The following is a 22284-nucleotide window of genomic DNA, read 5'->3' as shown; positions in this document are numbered from 1 at the left end:
TTGTTCAATTCTATTTCTCTCCTTTTGATTAACTTGTTAGTTGTACATTCATTGAATATTACAGTTTTTTAAAGTCTAATATAATTTTCCATGTTTACCTCTTTCCGGACAGTGCAAGAATCTTGGGACACTTAAATTATATTTACATTTTTTCCAACTCATTCATTGCCGTGTGTTTTAATTCCACATACATTTTAATCTCCTCAATTCCGTCTCAATATTGCTTCATGCAGTAGGTATAGATCGATTCACTCCCATGTTTATCTCCATTGCTCTTCATTCCTTCCTATGTCTCTCTGTTCTTCCACCTGGGCTTATTTCCATTCTACCTGGAGACCTTCTTTCATTATTCCCTTTAGTCTGAGTCTACTGTGACCAATTCCTTCAGTTTTTGTTTTTCTAAAAATGCCTTTGTTTAGCCTTTAATTTTGGTGGATAATTTCAATTATTATAAAATTTTAGGTTGGCAGTTATTTTCTTCCAGCCTTTGAAGATGTTATTCCATTGTCCTCTGGCTTCCTTTATTTCTCTTGTGAAGTCAGCTGTCAGTTTACTCTTCTAAAGGTAATGTGATTTTATTTTTCCCCTCTACTTGCTTTTTGAATTTTCTCAGCCTTTGATTTTCAAGCAATGTCCCCAGAGGAATTTTCTTGCATATTTATCCTGCTTTGGGTTGTAGTACTCCTTAAAAGTGGAATTTGTTGTCTTACCAAAGCTTTTTTTTTTAACTTTCAACCATTGTATCTTCAAATATTGCTTCTGCCCTCCCCCCCCTTTTTTTTGTCTTCTTTGTAGAGTTCAGTTACCACTTAAGTTAGTCATTTTCACTGTTTGGTGTGTCTCCTATGCTCTTTTCTATATTTTCCATAATTTTTCTTATTATTGTTTTTAATCCTCCCCTGACGATATGTTTTTTATTTATTTTAGAGAGGGAGGAAGGGACACACACACACACACACACACACACACACACTGATGTGAGAGAGAAACATTGATTGGTTGCCTCCCATATGTGCCCTGACCAGTATCGAACCCACAACCTAGGCAGGTGCTCTGACTGAAAATTGAACCTATAACCTTTTGGTGTACAGGACAGTGCTCCAACTAACTGAGTCACCCAGCCAGGATACACCTTTTCTTCTTTATGCTTCATTCTTGATTTTTTCTTTTGATTTATCTGCAGCTCATGATTCTTCTCTTTAGTTGTGTCTATTCTGCTTTCATCCCCTTCTGTGGAGTTTTTTATTTTAAATGTCATATATTTCAGTATTATTAGAGCCATTTGATTGTTTTCTTATTGTTTCCATTTCTCTGCAGGAACTCTCTATTTAATCATCAAATTTCTTCAACATCTTTATCGCAGTTATTAAATGTCCAGTCCCAATAATTCCAATATCAGAATCATGTATGGACCTGTTTGTATTGTCTGGGTTTTTTCTCCTCTTTGTTTTCAGCCATTGGTCTTTACCTCCTGGTGTGAGAAATATATCTATATCTATCTATCTATCTATCTATCTATCTATCTATCTATCTATCTATCTATCTTGCTAATCATTTACATTTACATTGTAGAGATGATTTGAGGCTCCAGCTTGTGTTTCTTTCCGTACAGAGGATTATTCTTTGCTCCCAGCAGGTGGTTAAGATAGGGGCAGATCACCGTAATATGAGGAGGGACTGAACTGATTGGAGATAGTGCAGTCTATTTCCAGCTTTCCTTTTAGGGGGGAGTCCTTTGTGCCTCCCATCCAAACATCTGTGGTGTTTACCAGGACATCGCTGTTTCTTGGGCTCAGAACTGTGCTTTTTTTAATCTTCCCAGACCCATGAGATTTCAGGAAGCTCTGCTCAGCTTCTCAGCTTCTGGACGATAGTTTACAAATTTAAAAATGCCTTGAGGGCAAATGCAACATTGCACTCACTTCTCTGTGCTTTCATTCTTTGTTTACTCATCAAGGTAAAGCTCATGCCTTGGTGTCTTTACAATGCCTTCAAACAGATGTTTTTGTATGTTTTTCCAGAGTTTCTAGTGGTTTTTCTGAGAGACGGTTCATCTGCAATAAGTTATTCGGCCATTACTATAAGCAAAATCCTCTTTCATTTTTAAAATAGCTATGTGTATTTATTGCTTGGAAAATAAGAGCACAGTAAGAGTTATGGCATAGCATAATATAGTACCTGCAAAGAAAAGAATGTACAGTTCTGTTAATGGGAGGGTAAGGGACATTTTCAGAGTGGAATTGACACCTGGGGTTTTAAGGATTGTTTAGGGCTCATTAAGCATTCAAGGAGAAGGAAAAGTATATATAAATTCTTAAAAGCATAGGGCATAGGAGAGGTTTAAGTTTCAAGAATTTCTAAACTTTCCTGAAACCTTGCCAGATTTTGTCTGGATGATGAAATGCATTGTTAATGGAGCAAAGACTGCTTTACACCTTACATCATCTGACACTGATAACATTCAGGATGACAGACTGTCTCGCTGGTGTCTGAAAAACCACCTAAAAGTAGCGCCATTCATTTTGGCAGTGGGAACAGCACCTATGAAGTCCCAAAGGTGAGAGAGAAAGGAAGGCTGACCAAAGGAACTGAGAAAGGGTCCAGCAAAAGGCAAGGAGGGGAGGTGTGAGGATAAGGCTGGAAAGGTAGGCTGGGGGGTCCGATCCTAAAGGCCTCCTACGCCAATTTGAGTCATTTGAAATCTAACCTAAGAGCATGTGAAAACATTGAAGAGTTTTCCCCCACGGATACAGTTTACGTTGCCTTTTATAGAAGTTGCTCTTCCTCTTGTGGGCAAATGAGTTGGAGGGAAACAAAGTTGGAGGCAGGGAGACCAGTGAGAAGGCTATCGCATGCATCCGCATGAGGGATGGTAGTGAAGGCGGAGAGGCGGGTTAAAGAGAGACCTGACCGTGGGTGACTGGCTGGGAGTGGCAGGATGGGAGTAAGGAAGGACAGCTTGTACCACGGCCTGATAGGTGAATGAGGAGATGTTGGAATCCCTGCGATGGAAATGCAGGACCATTGGCGGGCATGCTGGATGCCAGGTTCACTTTAAATGCTCTCTGTTTGAAGTGCCTGCAGCATATCCAAGTAGAAGTACCCATTAGGCAGCTAGATATTTGCCTCTGGACCTCGGTAGAGAAGTCTGGGCTAGAGATGAAGATGTGTTAATGTTTAATAAAATTATAATGATTGAAACAGTGGGGATATATTTGCCTGGGGGTAGTGGTAGGGTGAGAAAAGTTTATCAGATGGAACCGTGAGGAGCTCAAATATATTGAAGAAGGCCGAGCAATAGAAACTTTCAAAAGAAATGAGAACATGCAGCCCTGGAGAGAGGAAACTCAGAGAGAGGGATGTCTCTAGAGCTAGAGAGGTAGTTGCTGCCCAGACAGTTACCTACGAGAGACTTAAGGAACTCCCACTGGCTTTAGGAAAAGCAGGGCCCTGCTCTCCCTGTTGAAGGCAGGAAAGTTAAAGAATGGGTGGGAAGCAAGGAGAGAGCGCGAATGGCAGCCTCGCTCTGGGCCTCAGTTCCCTGGTCCACGGTTAAGGTGTGTGGGACTCAGAAGTTACAGAAGCTGCCACAGGGCTGGATTCTGACGCGGACGTGCGTTTGTTTGGCCAGTGCAGTATTCCAAATGTATCTCTGATCAGCCGGATACAATTCCATAGGCAGATGCCTTTCCACATCCCTTGGGGACAGATTAAAACTCTGTCATGCTTGGTTTTAAATATATTTTATTGATTTTTCACAGAGAGGAAGGGAGATAGATAGAGAGTTAGAAACATCGATGAGAGAGAAACATCGATCAGCTGCCTCCTGCACATCTCCTACTGGGGCTATGCCCGCAACCAAGGTACATGCCCTTGACCGGAATCGAACCTGGGACCTTTGAGTCCGCAGGCCGACGCTCTATCCACTGAGCCAAACCGGTTTCGGCCATGCTTGGTTTTAACCTTGTGAGTTTGCTATGTGGTCTAATGCTGTCTACACACAATCTTACATGAATTCTGATCAAGAATAACTACAAAAAATCCCACTATCTTTTATATCACGGACGTGGCTTCTTAAGACTCTGTTACCGAATATAATTTAAGATCCAGGAGGCAAGAATTCTGGGGAAGTGATGTGTGTCTTCAAAGGACTGTGGGTTTGAAACAGTGGCCGGCTTTCCTGTTTCCCACGGCAGCTCCGGCACGGTCATGCACGCCTGACTGTGGAGCAGTCTCATTTGGAGGGTGGTGTTTGCTTGAGGACCAGCTCTGATGATTCTCTTCCTTACACTGAGGATGCTGCTGTGAACTCTGCCATGGACAGCCCGAGATGTTCCCTGGGCTCCCAGCCTCTAGCGGCCTTGTTCCATCCTTTTGATGGTGTGGCCTCCTCTTTCTGGGAAACCTGATCCCTCCAAAGAGAACCCGGGATGTGCCCTGAGATTTCATGCTGAGTCCTTGGTAGAAAACACGTGGATGGACAAGCATCAGCTTGCAGAACTCCGTTCCTCTGGTTTCTGCCTTTTAAAAAAATAGTCTTGTTTCAGCAAATGACTTTTGCATAAACATGACTTTCCTTATTGTGTATGATAAGTGTTTTTATTCTTCCAAAGTCATATACAACTCTAATAGAAATGGATTCAGTTCATACAACAAAGAGGAGGGATCTAAAAGCCACAGGCTACGATTTTCAATAGTCAGAGCTGTGATCTCAGCTTCCCCTAACACAGCCGTGGGCAAACTACGGCCCTCGGGCCAGATCCGGCCTGTTTGAAATGAATAAAACTAAAAAAAAAAAAAAGACCGTACCCTTTTATGTAATGATGTTTACTTGGAATTTATATTAGTTCACACAAACACTCCATCTATGCTTTTGTTCCGGCCCTCCAGTCCAGTTTAAGAACCCATTGTGGCCCTCAAGTCAAAAAGTTTGCCCAACCCTGCCCTAACACTTGTGGGAAACTGAGGCAACAGTCTAGGCCGCCCAGCTAATGAGCAGCAGAGCCAGAGCTAGATGAGGTCTTAACCACACCTCCTCTGCAGCCCTTTCTGCACAGGGACAGCCTTCCGGCCTGGGCTTAACCGTAAAGTAGAATGGCTGTTTTACGCAGCTTGCTTTTCTCCGCCACCTTCGCTTTATCATCTTCGTGTTTTCTCTCCTGGCCTTCTCCTCTGCCTCAGAAAGCACTTTGTTCAAAATCTTTGATTCTGCATGTTGCACGCAGAAGTGCCGTGTGAGAAGCAGTGGACTGCGGTGTTTTACCTGCCTTGCTTAGGTTGTAGAGTTATGTCCCAGCTGTGTGGCTTACTAAACATTTACAGGTCAGCAAGTCTGCAGTGCTGTACAGTTGTCTTGTTTTATGGAGCTGGGCCTTTTGCACTCTTCATTGTATTACGGGCCCTCATCATCCTCAGCAAGAAGAGGACCACCCACCGTGTCTGTCGATTCAGCCAAAGCAATGGCTGGTAAAGGCCACACTCAGTGGTCCCCAGAGACCATCCAGCCAAAGCCTTTAGAAAAAATTGATTTGCGTATTTTTCATGCCGATGTTATATCCTTTAACAAGATCCCTCATTGTTCTCTATCCCAGAGAGCACTGTGCAGAGAGTCTGACCCAGAAGTTCGAAGACCTCAGGTCTAGCTCTGGTGCTGCCTCTAAAAGCGTGTTCATGGACAAAGCGCTGGGCCTTGTCTATGAAACGGTTCATAGATGAGCTCTAAGGTTGGCTCTTCTGCAGCTCTCAGGATTCTCAGGTGCCTTTGTCACGTGCTCTGGCATTTCCAGTCTGCGTCCTCTTCTTGGGTTGCAAAGGACTAGGTGCCGTGTAGGAAGGCTCATGTTCATTCTGCAGGAGGTAGCGCCAGAGTTTTTAAGGAGCAGTTTATACTCGTAGTTTATCACCAAATCCCAACATCTTTAGGAGTGAATTGAAAGGTGAACAGGCCTCTCACAAAAGAGGAGATCCCAATGGCCATTAAGTGAGAAAGTGCTCAATATCATTACTCACTAGAGATGTAAAAATTTACCCTCAGTGAGAAGCACCTGCACACCCACCAGAATGGCTAAAGTAAAAAATCTGACAATAGCAAGTTTCACCTAGGATGCAGAGCAACTGGAACTCTCATACATTGCTGGTGGAGTGCATCATGGTAAAAAAACATTCTGAAAAAAAGCTTTGTAGTACTTCTAAATTTACACTTACTCTGTGACCCAGCAATTGTGTTCCTACGTTTATATTTTTAAAAAACAATTCCATATGTCAACCTAAATGCATGTACAAGAACTTTCTTGGTAGCTTTATTTATAGTAGCCCAAACAGGAAACAATCCAAATGTCCATCAGCAGAATAATGCATAAACAGATGTTGATGCATTCATGTAAATGGAATACTACACACCAAGAAAACGGAATGAACGGCTATGGGTAACAACATGGGTGACTCTCACAGCATTATGGTCCGAGAAAGAAACCAGATATAAAAGGATACATACTGTGTGGTTCCATCAACGTGGAGTTTAAGAACAGGTAAAACCAGGCAAAAGTGATAGAAACTAGAATAGCGATGACCTCTGGTGTGAGAGGACATTGACTGGGAAAGGGCACGAGTGATGCGATTGTTCTATGTCTCCATCTGGAGGACAGATATATGTAGATGGATACGCAAGTAGAAAGTCACTGAGCTGCCCATGGAGACATGTTCACTTATTGTATACTAGGGGCCCAATGCACGAATTGGTGCACCTTTGGACCGTGAGGCTGCAGTGACCCATCCTCCACACTCCCGCCCTGCCCCTCCTGCCACGGTCCTTGGTCCCAGGTCTCCTGGCAGCCTCACTCCCGCCGCCGCCGCTCCTACATGCTGACGGGGGCCCACTCACACCCGCTGATGGCGCGGAGCAATTGGGGCCGGCACCAGCAGCGGGTGTGAGCAGGGCCGGTGCCATTAGTGAGTGTGAGTGGTGGCTGCTGTCTGATCACCCCTCAGGAGCAGGGGTAGGTGGCGAAGCCCTCGGGGCGATCAGGGCCAGCATTCGCCAATCGCACCTGCTGACAGCCCTGAGCGATGGGACCGGCACCGGGCATTGGCAATGGGTGTGAGCGGCGGCTCCAGCGTGGCCACGGGTGCAAACAGGGCCGGCACCAGCAGCAGGTACGAGTGCTGGGTGGGACTGCAGCGTGTGGGAGCAAAAAATTTTCAGTAACCACCAGAGGCTTGCCCCAATGACAGCAACTGGCGCTCCACCTTTGTCTGGCACCCCCGCTCACCTGCTCCACTATCCCACCATGGCCGATGCCCACCATGTTCTGCACTCAGCCACCTGCTGCCGACGCCCGCCATGTTCCGTGCGCTCCCCCTGGTGGTCAGCGCACATCATAGCAACTGGTTGTTCAGTTGTTGCACTGTTTGGTCTATTTGCACATTAGGGCTTTATATATATAGATAATCTTATGCCCCAATCAAAACAATTGAAAAGAAAGGTGGGTTTGAATGAGTTTCCTGTGTGTGATCCCATGCACTTGGTGTTCTAGGTCTAGGAGCAGTGGGGCAGTGGGGGTGAGGGGAACCAGAGGGAAATGGTTTTCAGCATGGCATTTGTTAGAATGTCTCTCTTGGATTGGTCCAGGGCCAGTGGTGTGGGCGACTTCTTTGAGAAGCACACCAATTCAAATTTTATAATAAGGAATCTGGAGCTCAGGTGTGCCACTCTTCTTTCTAGGAGGCTCCAGTCTAGAGGTTTACTCCCAAGTATGACTTTAGATGGCTTTTATCCACAGGGGTGGCAGCTAGAGAGACGGCCCAAGCTCTGAAGACGCTGGCCCAGGCTGCCCGTGGAGTGGCTGCATCCACAAGTGACCCCGCAGCTGCACACGCCATGTTAGATTCTGCTCGCGATGTGATGGAGGGCTCGGCCATGCTCATCCAAGAAGCCAAGCAGGCCCTGATTGCTCCTGGAGATGCGGAGAGTCAGCAGAGGCTGGCCCAGGTGAGGCCCGGAACAGTGGTCGTCACTAAAGTGGATGTGTCAGCAGGCTCCCTCCTGGGCATTCTTCTTCTGGTGCGAACACTTACTCAGTGGGTGTTTCCAGGACCTTCCATAACAATGCTACCCTTACCTACATAATACTTACTTTTGAAAAAAAAATAGTATTTTTTTAATGATTTCAGAGAGAGAGAGAGAGAGAGAAACATCAATGATGAGAGATAATCATTGATTGTCTGCCTCCTGCACACCCCCTACTGGGGATCGAGCCTGAAACCTGGACATGTGCCCTGACCAGGAATCAAACCCTGACCTCCTAATTCATAGGTCGACGCTCAACCACTGAGCCACACCAGCCAGGCCTTAATACCTACTTTAGCAAATCTTGCATAGTAGCCAACATAATGTACCAACAGAGCGTATTGGGGACTTTACTTTGTTGAAATCTGGCCTTGGAGCTTTAGGAGTCAGGACACAACCTGTTTGCTTTGGGCCTACATATGCTCGAGGGTATTCCGCTTCCTAGCCTGCGAGATAAGGTAGATGTACTTGCTCTGACCACTCAGAGTTTTAAACTCTGACTCTCTCCTGCCTCTTAGGAGGAGTCTTCAACTACCTGATGCACCTAGTTGGCTAGAGACCTTCTGGGCAAAGTTCTACACCAGTCACTAAGAAGAAGATGCTTTAGATTAAAGGGATTGGCATAACCCACATCTTAAGGTCTTGCCCTTTAACTGAGGATGCCAAAGAGTACAAACAGGGGGTCCTCACACTTGCTTGAAAGGCATCCTGTGGGCGCCTCCAGGTGGGTCTGGAAGTGCTCGGAGGGGCTACCTGCCCTCGGGCAGTGAGGCTTGGGCTGATGACTCAGAGGGTCGCTGAGCAGGAATCAGCCACAGCCCCATGAACTGTGATCCAGAGACCTCCAGGCCTGCTTCCACCTCTCTGATTTCTGCAGGGCTCTCAACAGGGGAGCTCTTTCTGTTTCTCTTGGTATCAGACATCTTTGTTTAGCACCTGACATGATATTGGCAAGCTCGGAGTTTGAATCGCAGAGTCAAGACTTAGTCTGGCTTTGGGGAAAAACAGGGTGTACTGTCTCAGTGTGTCAGACCCTTTGCCAAGACAGGATATTTACCACAGTGAGAGGCCAGAGGAGGAGATTTAAGGGTAAACAGTGTCAGGAAGATGCTGGTGGACCATTTCCCCATCGTTTTTCAGCTCTGCATACTGTCACTGCTCATTCCCAACACGTGCAAAAATGTACGGAAAGCCACTTTCTTACAGAGCTTTTCTCCTTCCGTGTATGCAGGTGGCCAAGGCCGTCTCGCACTCTCTGAATAACTGCGTGAATTGCCTCCCCGGGCAGAAGGATGTGGACGTGGCCTTGAAGAGCATCGGGGAGTCCAGCAAGAAGCTACTTGTGGACTCGGTGAGAGGTTTGGGGTTGGGAAGGGGCCTCGGGGAATGGAGCTCACTGCGGGTGTGAGTGGGGTCTTCTCTCCCCCAGGGGGCCTCTGAGAGCCAACTCTCCTTTAGGAGCTGCTCTTCCTGCCCATCTGCCTTTTCCTTGTTTGGCTTTCTGCTCAGTGAAGTTTCCAGGTGGAGCTTTTAAAGTTCACTTTTTCTTGGAACCCATTTGCCATTTGCTCTTGGGTCATCCCAGTGAGACAGGAAAGGGGGGAGTAGGTGATCATCCGACTTCTTATCAGAGCATCTGAGACAATGACGATCAGGCAGTGGAGGGAGATGTGTCCCAAGATTCACTAAAGGAGAGGTAGTATGAGGGGTTTCTCCTGGGACCTGTTTCCTTCCCTGTTCTGTGAGCCTCCTTCTGGGAGGCGTGTGCCTGTTTATCTTTGTTTCTTTTCTGTCTGGTGCCCGGCACCTGCCAGGTGTGCAAGCAGTGCATGGGGTGTGACAGCGAGAGTCTAGCCTCTCTCTCTCTCTCTGCAACTTTTCATGTACAGTCATAGTTCTGCTGGTGACGGTTCTGTTCTGTAGCTAAGCTATATTATGAGCAAAGGCCACTCATAAAAATGGATGGCTGTTAGTTTGGAGGAATAGGAGTGGGAGGTTACTGGCATCAGTGTTTTAGTTCTGGAGAGCTAAAGGTTTGAGAGCTTCCGCCTAAGAGAGACAACAGAGAGTTGTGCTTCAGAGAGTGAATCCTGGAGGCAGATTGCCCAGATGTGAGTCCTGACTGAGCCACTTCGGAGACCGTAGCCCCTGAGGATGGCTGTCTTACTGTTTTTAGAGCCACAGTGTCTAGCACTGAATAGGTATTCAACAAATGTAAATGGGTGAATGAATGCATATATGTTGAAGGCCAAATTTAACATGAGCTCAGGCCGCACAGAGCCTTCAGCCTCAGTGACTTAAACACATCCCTGTAGAATCTGTCTTCGTCCACAGTCCCTTCCTCTATCCTTCTCATGCAAAGAGAACTTCTCACGGGCTGTGTCTTTTGTTCCCCACAGTTACCTCCAAGCACGAAGCCGTTCCAGGAAGCCCAGAGCGAACTGAACCAAGCAGCGGCCGACCTGAACCAGTCTGCTGGGGAAGTGGTCCATGCGACCCGGGGGCAGAGCGGGGAGCTGGCTGCAGCCTCCGGGAAGTTCAGTGATGATTTCGATGAATTCCTCGATGCTGGCATTGAGATGGCGGGCCAAGCTCAGGTAGGTGTGTGTGTGTGTGGTGGTGGGCAGTCTGGAACTGACCCTCACCTCTCTAATCCAATGGACAGGCCACCCTTGAGTCTGATTGGGCAAATAGGAATGGGGAACCTGTCCACAGGCTACCCTGTTGCGTTCTTTTTGCCGCTTAGAAAGCTCCGTGATCTCACCGGAGTGGCATCCCCAAGATGCTATCAGCTTCTGTGTGAGGTGATTCTTGGAGATGGGGAACGATTCCCACGGACCTCCAACAAAATGCGTCACTTTATTTACATCTTTTGGAGGGAGGGTGGTAAGAGGAGGGGGGAACATGTTTAGCCGAGATTAGTATAGCTCCACATCCTGTGCTTTGAGTGTGGTAATAGAGTAAAAAGTCGTGTTGTTGAGGTTCGGTGGGCCCATCTAAAGGACGGTATCTAATACTGAGTCAGAGGATTAAAAATCACTTCCTCCAGATGAACAGATAAACTCCTGGTTTAGAGCAAGGGAGCATGACTGGTCTGGTGCCAGCCTGCGGAGCTGTTTCCCCCGCGCTCCTGCCATCTCCCTAACAGAGCTACCCAGGGTGCTTCTTGCTCTGTTATCTACAGAGGGTGAGAAATGGGCCCTCTCCCGGGTCAGGAACTTCTGGGATGCAGTCAGCTCTGACTGTTGAGACAGGGCTGGCCGCCTGTGCCAGGCTGAGACGGACGGGCCGCTTGACAACTCCAGCATTGTTGAGCAAGACGCTGGCCTGTGGCCTGCCTGTGCACTGTGCGCGTGCTCGCTCCCCCCTCCCTCCCCCTCCCTCTAATGCCTCCACTTGTGAGATAGCACAGCTCTTGGCTGACCCACTTGGGGAGGAATTTCTGCCTTGTTTTGCGACTCTTGGTCTGGGTGTCTGTCTGGGGAAGCGTAGACACCAGTCAGTGTCCCAACAAGTTAGGCATCTGCAAACTAGTTGGGCTTAATTCAATCTATGTAGATACCTTGCTTCTATCCCAAGACGCTGCTCCCAGCTCTCTGACGGCTTGCTAGGAGTGATGGAGCATCCCTAGTTACTCCAGCCCCTCTTGACCTTCCAGACCAAAGAAGACCAGATCCAGGTGATCGGAAACCTCAAGAATATCTCTATGGCATCCAGCAAGCTGCTGTTAGCTGCCAAGTCTCTCTCTGTGGACCCAGGAGCCCCCAATGCGAAAAACCTCCTCGCTGCAGCTGCAAGGTGAGAGCTGAACGAAATGGGCTTCTCGTGTGTTGATAAGCAGGGTCAGTGTTTGCGGATATGCTGGCATCCTGCTGCTTTTGCTGAGCAAAGGATTGGTGTCATCCTGGTGCTGTCAGAGGGGGAGCCCAGAGTGGCGGAAACTCTAGGGTATCAGTAAACGGGCTCATTTTCATGTGCTTTCCCCTTTGCAGGAACCTGTCTTCTCCTCCAGCCTTTTCCATTGGCCTTGCTTAGACTTAAGACCCTCAATGATTTATAAGTCGACTTTTTAAAAAAGAGTGTTACGTTTTTCAGATTATGAAAGCAATATATGCTTGTGGAAAAACAACTCAGAAAATACTGGAAAATATATTTTTTAAAAAGAAAAGAAAATGATACTCAACTAGCCATTCCTCACTTCTTGAGCACTTGCCTGTCCGCCTGGCAGCAATGTTAGTTAGATGGACGGAAACATGTTCAGTCTGCCCCATGCAGAGTGATTCTTGTTTAGGGTGAACGGGGCGGCCGTGGGAGTAAATAGTTCTTGGAAATACATTAAAACAGGAATCTGCGTTTTGGATGATGTCATTGTTCTTCTTTCCTGTTGTTCCCACCCAGGAAGTGGGTGATACAATACAGTGCCTGCCCCAGGGCCCCTGTGGCTATGAGTTCGGTGACCAGTGAGTGAAGGCTAATGTGCAGAGAAACTGTTGTGACCACCAGGAAACTCCTCACCTCACTCTCCTGACCCGAATAGGGAGGGTGTTTCTGCTGCTGTGGTGGTGTGGGCAGGTTTTCTTGACATTACTTGGCATCCTCACATGTACAGGAAAGCTGGCAGCAGGAAGAGATTAAATGCAAAACAATTAGGATCTAAAGCCTAATTGGGAACTTTTCAAAATGGGCAGATGACTGGTTTTGAAAAAGCATAGCTTCAATTCTACATTGTTAAACTTGGTCTTATGAGTTTACTCATTTGTTTTTCTATGGCTTTCTCTCCTGGGAGCTCAAAGGCTGTTTTTTAAGTTGTCAGAGTCAGGAGGCCCGAATTACAGTCCAGGCTTTATTGCTTACTAACTAGGTTACACCGTTGGGTCCCTCACCTGCCTAAACTTTCCCGTCTGCAAAGTGGGGGTGTGCACATCATCCTGAAGGTCTTCTCAGTTCTCAGGACATGCGATGCCATGGTACTAATGGTGAAAACCTGCCTCTGGTCCCCGCATGGCTTGTAGTGCTATTTTTGGGGGGGAGGATTAGACATATCAGGGCAGTTCCTCAGAAAATCCTAGAGTTTCTTCATTTATTCCCAAATACATACTTTAGCTTCAAGAAATAGCTAGAGCCATTAGAGACTGGAAAAATATCCTGACGTCTCCCCACTTCCATCTTATGCTGTGTGTTGTGAGAGTTCCAGTGAGTCTGTCCCAGGGCTGGGGCGGGAGGGGGATATGTGTGCTGTGCTGAGCAGCTGTTTCTGGTATAAAACCCTCCCGTAAATGTTCTTTTTTCCTACAAAGAACCTTAGGATAAGGCAATTGACATTTCCAGGTATCTGATCGCAGATGTTTTTCATTGTCTTCAGTTTTTTGCATCATTTCAGAATTACAGTTTTCAACTTAGAATGTATTGTTCACTCTCTTAAATTGTGGGAAGAAGGGGAGAGTAAGAACTGGCCTTTCGAAAGCCAGATAAGGAAGGAAACGCAGACCCCCGCACCACCACCACCACCACCACCACCACCAAGAAATGTTGCGGTGACCTGGCTCTGTGGGGACCTGGAGGCCCCCTGGTGGTCACATTGAGGAAAGGCTGGCAAGACTTTAGGTGAAAAAGCTTTCTTTGCCTATGTTGTCCTGGCTTTCAGCAGTCTACCAGGAGTTCCCAGCCTGATGGTTTTATAGCCAGGTCAGCACTTAAAAGTCATTATGTGAAATGATTATCTCAGGACGGAACTGTTGCAAGAAGAACCTGGCACATTCCTGCTGGCTTCTTGGCACGTGCTGGCAAGCCCCGCTCCCGGGGTGGTTTCCCAGCCAAGCTCCCAGGAGGTCAGGTGAGTCAGGCAGCCGCCTCTTGGTAAAGCTCTCCCAGGTTGGGCTGTATTCATTACCCACATTTGTACCACATGCCGGATGTGGGATAGAGCAGGCGCTGGGCGTGCATTACGGATAAGACAGGGATGGCCCTGCTGGAGTTTGGGCAGGTGGCATATACCAGGAGCCTGAGCCATCTCGGCCTCCCAGTGGTGCTGAGCATAGGTGCACTTGCAGGTAAGCAGCAGGGATCGGGTCACTGTGGCCCTCATTTTCAGCCCCACTGCCTTCCCAGCCCTAGAGACAGCCAGTCCCTTCATCTGGGCCTTCCGGTTGTTGGTCTCCTCTAGAATGTTCTCTTCCCTTTATCCAAATCAGGGTCACACTCAGGCCTGACCCCAGTCCACGTGGAGCCTTCCCTGCCATGTGGAACCCGTGCCCCTGGTGAAGGCCTTCATTACTTTTGTGCTCCCTGTGAGTCTGGCATGCATCTTGCCCCCAGGAGGTTCAGGATCCATTGTGGCCTGCCTGGTGTCGTATCCCCAGCACCTTCTCTGTGCCTTGTCTAGTCATTATCTTGCCTCTTCAACCAGACTTCAATTGTATTTTTTTTTTCCTGAAGCTAAAATGCCTGGTCTTATTTACTTTATTTTTTATCTTTATTGTTGAGATTTTTACAGATGTTTCCCCTTTTTCCCCTATGGCCCCCCTCCTCCCAGGTCCTGCCCCACCCCAGGCCTTCACCACACTATTGTCTGTGACCACAGGGAATGCATATATACCTATAAGTTCTTTGGTTAAGCTCTTCCTGCTCCTCTCTCCCTCCTTCCGATTCATCAGTCTGTTTCATGCTTCCATGCCTTTAGATCTATTTAGTTGGTCAGTTTATTTTGTTAATTAGATTCCACATATAAATGAGATCATGTGTTATTAGTCTTTCTCTGACTGGTTTATTTCACTTGGCATAGGTGTGTCTCTATGTTGCCTCAAAGGGTAAGAGACCCATCCTTTTTATAGCTGCACTAGAGGCTTGGTGCACGAAATTTGTGCACTTGGCATCCCCCCAGCCTGGCCTATGCCCTCTCACAGTGTGGGAGCCCCTCGATGGATTGCCCCAAAGAGGTAGGTCGGAGACGGGGGTCCCGCCTCTGTGCCTCAGGATCCCAGACCTTGCTGCGTGGAGCCATGGGCCCTGCCTCCGCGTACGCAGTGTCAAGCCCCCACGCACATGCGCCCACTGCGCACACAGCCTCCTGGTGATCGCTCGTTGCAGCATGAGGGCATCACAGCATGAGGGCGTGATGACCACATAGGCTTTTATTAATAGGATAGTATTCCATTGTGTAGATGTACACAGCCTTTGTATCTACTCATCTGCTGATGGGCATTTGGGATGTTTCCAGATCTTAGCTATTTTAAATAACACTGCTATGAACATATAGGTGCATATATTCTTTCTGATTGGTGTTTTGGGTTTCTTAGCATATATCCCTGGAGGTGGGATCATTGGATCAAACAACAGTTCAACTGTGTAATTTTTAAGTCCTGAGCCTTGTGCATAGCAAGATGCTGGAAAAACTGCAGGTGGATTTTGGTTTGCTATTTACTCCCTCCCTAAGCACCTCATCCCTTGAGGGAGGGAAATGTCTGGTGTTGCTTTTTTCCCTCCAAGCTTCTTATGGGATATTTAGTGCCTTAACTACACAATCAAAAGCGCAAATTGGTGATTTTCTTCTCTCATTCCTAATCCAGTTCCATGTCTAGCTAAAATTTCCCACCAGAGCTCCCAAACTTTAGGTAAATCAGCTCAGTATCTCTAAACACTAAATGATTTGTATGTCAGAAAGCCCCTTTTTAACCTCTGAGGTTGTAGATCCCAATTTTTTAAAAACTGAGACTGGCTAGATATGCCTAGATAAAGAATAACACGCAAGAAAATTCTATCTATAGATGATGGAATTATGGTCATTTAACTTTTTTATATTCTTAAAAATAAAGTTGCATAGATTTGATCATTTTAAATATTGTAGGAAAGAATAACTACAGTTCAGGCCTATTGGGATTTATATAGAACAGATGCTGCTAATTTAGGCCAAATTTTTATTGATAATATAAGTTGGTTGATTCATAACTTTTTAGTAGATTTCTGAAATTTTAAAATAAAAATGTAAACCCCTAGCTGGTTTGGCTAAGTGGATAGAGCATTGGCCTGTGGACCAAAGGGTCGCAGGTTCGATTCCAATCAAGAGCACGTGCCCGGGGTTGTGGGCTCAATCCCCAGTAGGGGGCATGCACGAGGCAGCTAATCAATGATTCTCTCTCATTATTGGTGTTTCTTTCTCTCCCTTCCTCTCTGAAATCAATAAATATTTTTAAAAAATGTAAAATCACTGTAAACATCCTATTAATAAAAACCTATGTGGTCATCACGCCCTCATGCAGTGACGCCCTCACGCCACAACGAGCGACACCAGGAGGCTGCATGTGCAGTGGATGCATGTGGTTGGGCGGGGCTATATGCATGCGCGGGTGGGCGGGTGCTTGACGCTGCATGCGTGGCGCAGAGGCGAGGCCCACGGCTCTGGCCTACCTCTTTGGGGCAATCCATCGAGGAGCCCCGGATGGGTGGGTGGGGCCTACCTCATTGGAGCAATCGATTGTGGGGTTCCCGCACTGTGAAAGGGCACAGGCCAGGCTGGGGGACCACCCCCCTTTCGCCCCCCGAGGGCATGAATTTTGTGCACTGGGCCTCTAGTTTTTATGTATTTACAGTTGTAGGCTCATACTGTTTATACTGTTTTGTAAATTTTACTTTACTTAATTATGTGTCATGAATATTCTTTTATGGCATTAGGATTACGCTATTATACAGTGTGGGGCAAAAGTAGGTTTATAGTTGTTCATATGAAAAATAATACATAATTAAATAATAATACAAAATAAACTCTGTTTTGCTTACAACTGCAAACCTATTTTTGCCCCACCCTATACATATGACTTTTAATGGGCACCCAGGATTCTGTTGTGAACAATACATTTATTTAGTCAATCCTTTATCATAGTGTATTTGTGTTGCCTCTAATCTTTTGTTCTTGTAAATAATGGCTTTTGAAACATAACAATATTATTTTTCATTGTCACATCTATATAACCATTTGCCTCTGGGCCACCTAATTGACGATTTGGCTGTGTAATCCAGAGGCTAAAATGAGTGATGTGGATAAATGATACTTAAATCATGCTCTTCAGTCATGGATCACTGTTACCCAAGTGAGTTGTTCAGACTGCAGTGTTGTGCAGGCACTTTTATGGATTTTCTAACCACAAACTCAGTCTGTTGGGGTTTTGTTGTTGTTGTTTTTAACTCCGAAATTTTTATTTGAAAAAAAATTTACATCTACAAAATAGTTAAAAATAAGACAATGAACAGTGATATATTCTCTGGATTCATCAATTATAAATCCTTAGTTTTTAATTGGAAAATCTTCACGTAAAAGGTAGGTTTTTTAAAAATGCAGATAAATAGGAAACACTGAAAGAAATAAGTTAAATGGAAAGCTGTGTGATATTCTCCGAATGATCAGGTCATCACAGTTCAGGACACTCTCTTCCCTTTGTCATGTTGGCATCATCAGCCTGTTCACTGAGTGCATCTGAAGGCGGCCACACTGAACGTGGTGTGGGACCCTCTGAGGGATGCTTCTAGTGGGTACTCACGGGTGCCCCTCCAAGTGGTCAGAACTAGGGACTGCCCTGCCATCCTAGGGGTCCTTGTTTTGCTTTGCACCATGGAGCTCACAGTACTTCCCAGTGACACCGTAATCCAGCACTTTTCCCCAAATAAATAAACCATTAGAGTTAGTGTGGCAAAAATCTGTGTTAGGGGTTCTTTCTTGAGTTCAGGAGTGATTTTCTTCTTCTCCTCACCCTGGCTAAATTTTAAAATTCAAAGCATATCTCCTCATCAAGTAATTAAGCTGATTACCACTGTACATTCCAACATCATTTACATCTAATTTGATATTCTGTGGGAAGCTGCAAAGTGAATTTAACTAATAAAATGAGCTATCTTTTCTATTAGGCAGTGTTAATAATTAACAGCAATATGTGCCCTATTTTGTTTTTGTTGTAGTTGTCTGCTAGCTGCAGTGGTTAGTAACCATGAATAGGTTTCAGGCCCTGCCAGAAGTGTGGACTGGTTATGACCCTGCTGAAAAGAGTTTGAGTTAGATAGGCATGGGTTTCCGTCTGTGTCTGCTCCTTACTCCTAGCAGCCTCTTAGGAAATGATCTCAACTCTGTTTTTTTATTTATTAAACACAAAGGTATTCAGTTTTAAGAATTAGTATAAAGCTTTAGTAATCAAAGTGGTGTGGTATTGGCGAAGGGTTAGACACATAGATCAGTGGGAAAGAATAAAATCTAGTCGATCTACACAAATATAGCCAATTGATTGTCAACAAAATTACAAAACCAATTCAATGGAGAAAGAATAGCCTTTTAAACCAATGGTGCTGGAATAATTTGACTTCCAGTCCTTGAAAAAAAAAAAAAATCTGGGCTGCCTTTTAAGTTCTAAGAAGAATAGAAACACATGTAAAATCAATCATACAAGTATTAGTATTAACAAAGAAAGTTGCTATTTTAAAGAATAATTTTGAGATAGCATTTAGGAACTAGTCGATTATATAGAATTTAATGGAAAGTGGGATTTAAAAATTATAGACAGAGTTTACTACTATATGTCACTGTGTCTAAAAATATACAAGATATTCCAAACTACGCCAAGGCTACCCAAAATAACCTTGTTCTGATAATGTTATTCTTTTGGGGCTCCTCATGATCAGTGTTAATATGATCTCTTTGCTATTTGCAACATTGTTGTGAATTCTTTCTTATGAATATATTATAAGGTGGTCATACTGCCTTAGAAGAACTTTCAATACCATTTACGGTTAAATCAAATGGATAATTGGAAGCAAGGTAAGGGGTCTCCTTCTGTCTTTCCTGGGAGTGGGTTCTTTTTTTCCTGGTTTTTTAAAGCTTTATAGTAGAGCTCTACTGGGGTCCCCAAGGCTATACAGTGAATTCATTGTATTTCTAATAAACCTGCAAAGTATCCTTGGAGAAGTTACTGCTGATTTTTTTAAAAACAAAAGCACCCCATGTTTTCTGTTCTGGCACAGAGCTGTGACAGAGAGCATCAATCAACTCATCACACTGTGCACCCAGCAAGCGCCCGGCCAGAAGGAGTGTGACAATGCCCTGCGGGAGCTGGAGGTGGGTCCCGGACAGGCCTCTGAGCATCCAAGAGTGTGTCTGTCTGTCCTCTGCCCATGGGGTCAGTTCCTTCTCCTCTGTGCTGACTTTTATCTTCCTGGGAGACTATCAAGGCCAAAGTTCCATCCACGTGGGGGGAATAAAGATTAGATTTGGTGGGATTACCAACCCTACTTCCCCTTTTTCCACTAGGATGAAAGTTATTTTGTTAAAGGATTCTTTATTTCAAACTGAAAGAGGCCTATGGTATTGGGTGTAGGTTGAAGGTGAGCAAGCTCTACCTGAAAAGTTTGGGAGAGGTTATTCTGAGGCATTTGAGAGAAGCTGAAATAGATGTGCTTTCTGAGTAAAAATGATTTCCCCATATATTTTATTTTGTAACATGTAAGGACCACATAAAACAAAACCCAAAAGTGGTACTCATACCATATGACCAAGGTGCCCATGGGGTAGAACACAGCGTGGGTGCTTTTACATTTATGTTCATACTTATGGTTTATTTCTAATTTAAAATTGGATTATGCCCAACAGTATGCCTACTTGTATGTAGAGCAGTCTTAATCAATCTAGGTTCTTCTGAAACAGCGAAATGGATGTCTCAGTAGTTATGGGTTGGTTGTACCCAATGTACCTTGAGTTTTCTGGATGATTAACATGGATCTGGCCTGGTGGGAATACCTCCCATGCCAGCAGGGGATTTGATTGAGGCTCAGTCTGACGATGGCAATAGGCCATTGTGAGCAGGCGGAAGTGCTGGAAGTGAAAAGTGGCTTCGTACGGGACTGAGGCATTCTGAAAACAGTGGAGAGTGTTTCCTGCGTCGGGTGAATTATTTCTCAATTCCCGTCTGTTCACGTTTGCAAATATAAATATGTAGGCTGTTGATCTAAATGAATTCTTTTGGCCTAGGTGCAAATGGATGCCTTAATGGTATCCTTGGTTGCCAAAATTATGACTATTTCAGAATTGCTGTTACTAAAACAATTTTGATTATACAAGGGGTGAGAGGAGATTCTTCAATGAAATGAACTCCATTATGCGCCCTCTTTCCCTCATATCTCTGAGTAACTCAGCAGTTTCTACCATGACTGCCACGCAACCTTTTGCAACTTAAATGACCCTGTCTTTCTGTTGGCTGTGCCCAAAGGATGCTGGGTCCTCGTGCACATTTTCTCTCAGCGGGGAGAAGGTTGAATGGCTGTACCTCCAGACTTTCCAGCTTCGAAGGTCATTATAACATGAAAGCTAGGGATCACTTTCAGTGAAGTGGAAACAAAGACAGAAGAGACAATCCGTATATGCAGTTCCTTGATGGGGACCTAAGCAAGGGGGGGCATTTTCTATAGTGTTCAAATGTAAATAAAAAGAAGCAAACTATCCCACTGAGCATTTGGGGGGCGGGGGCGGGGGGAGTTACCTTCTTTCAGGCCTACCATGAAAAGGTTCCAGAACTGAAAACCGCAGGCTCTACTAATCATGAAGAAATGAGTGTGTTCTTAAAATTTAAACTCCTTGGAGTTATCCAGCAAAGAAATTGTACTGATTTACCATAAATTCATTGCCTTGCATTAACTTACAGATTTCTTTAAGAAAAAATTCTCCCTGCCCTGTAGATACCGTGCTTCTCTGTCGTAATTGAAAATAAGATCCTCCTCTCCATCAATAATAACCTGAGACACACACGCACACACCCACCCCTCCACTCAGTGTTGTGTGTTTAGCCGGAAATCTGATGTCATGGATACTTTGGTATAAATTCCTTTCAATTACCCGGGTCAATGAGTGATCGTGACCAGAATCCTGTGCAGGGAGGGAAGTTGATTGCTGGTATGTTAGGTTGAATTTTTCTTGTTCTGTAACACGTGCGTGCTTTTTAAGTTGTGTTCTCCTTCTGTAGACTGTCAAGGGGATGTTGGACAATCCTAATGAACCTGTTAGTGACCTCTCTTACTTTGACTGCATTGAGAGTGTGATGGAAAACTCCAAGGTAAGCCGGCCTGTGCTCTTAACATTCCTCCTCGGTGTGGGAGGGGCTCAGACGTGCTTCCAGTGCATCTGCCCATAGCTGCTCTGTATTGCTGCACGTGTCATAAAGTCTTCTCCTGTAGCCCTGGCTCATGTGCTTCTCTAAACATGACCCTGCACCAGATTCATCTCGGGATCTTTCCTGTTAAACACAGAACGCAAGGCCCCACCCCTGAGTTTCTGACTCAGTAGATCAGAGGTAGGGCTGAGATTGTACATTTTGGACAAGTTTCCAGGTCCTGCCCATGAGGTCCAGGGGCGACACTTTGAGAGCCACTGCTTCCACCATATCACAGATGGGTCTCACTGTGGATCGAATCATGTATTTTCTTTACCTGGGATTGAACTCTTGGGGAAAGCCCTTCAGTGACCTTGGCTTATATGAGCCCCTCTTCTGTGTACTCCTTGCCATCCATCCATCCACGGCAGCCATTCTCAAAGAGTGAAACTGTGGGGGAGGTTTTTGGATGTGGGTAGAAAAATCTAAGGTAATACAACAGTTTGTGCCCCGCCCCCCAACCTTAACCTTATTCAACAAAATCTTATTTCTTAGTAATTAATTTGACGTGGGTGGAAGTTATGGGGAAATGTTAGGAGTAATAATAATTTTTAAAAGGTTGAGAAACCCATGATGTTAATATCCATGCTTTTGAGAATGCCAGAATCTGGTTAAAATGAAATGCGAGTGAGATGAATGGATACTGAGCAGTGGCAGTCTGGCTTTGCTTGTTCACATCACTTTACATTAGCCTCAGGGAGACATCTCTATCGGTGGTGTCCGGAGAGCCTGCTTTGCCTTGGGCGAAGACTAGGGTTTGTCCTGTCCAGCGTTCTTTATGGAACGATGGGTTGTCTAAGGGAGGATACATATTTTTCCGGTACTTAGAGCCAAAGAGGGATGCAGAGTTAGGGAGAGGAAAATACTGTATCTGAAAATACCCTCTAACTTCTGTGCTTTGCAAGGAAGCTGGATTATTTTCTATCTCCAAACAATTTTAGGGAGTTTCTTTTGCTTTCACCCAGGCAAGGCGGCTTATTGACAAATGAAGAGCTTTGCCTTGCGTTCTAGACTTAGCAATCCCATTGCCTCTCCAAGGGGTTG

The 22284-nt window shown here is 45.4% G+C and overlaps 1 protein-coding gene across 1 annotated transcript in view; it reads left to right on the top strand.

Moving 5' to 3' along the window:
* The window catches only part of TLN2 (talin 2), a 336513-nt gene that overhangs the window by 225651 nt on the left and 88578 nt on the right, over nt 1-22284 (top strand). The window contains exons 29-34 of the mRNA XM_023757837.1: nt 7779-7987; nt 9297-9416; nt 10465-10662; nt 11724-11863; nt 19064-19157; nt 21055-21144. Of these exons, the coding sequence (XP_023613605.1) occupies nt 7779-7987; nt 9297-9416; nt 10465-10662; nt 11724-11863; nt 19064-19157; nt 21055-21144 (851 nt within the window). The remainder of the gene's footprint in view (nt 1-7778; nt 7988-9296; nt 9417-10464; nt 10663-11723; nt 11864-19063; nt 19158-21054; nt 21145-22284) is intronic.

This window comes from Myotis lucifugus, unplaced genomic scaffold (genome assembly GCF_000147115.1).
Source record: "Myotis lucifugus unplaced genomic scaffold, Myoluc2.0 scaffold_115, whole genome shotgun sequence".
In the NCBI taxonomy this organism is placed as follows: domain Eukaryota; kingdom Metazoa; phylum Chordata; class Mammalia; order Chiroptera; family Vespertilionidae; genus Myotis; species Myotis lucifugus.
The sequence above is the reverse complement of the archived record's forward strand: the minus strand, read 5'-3'. Positions and strand labels throughout refer to the sequence as shown.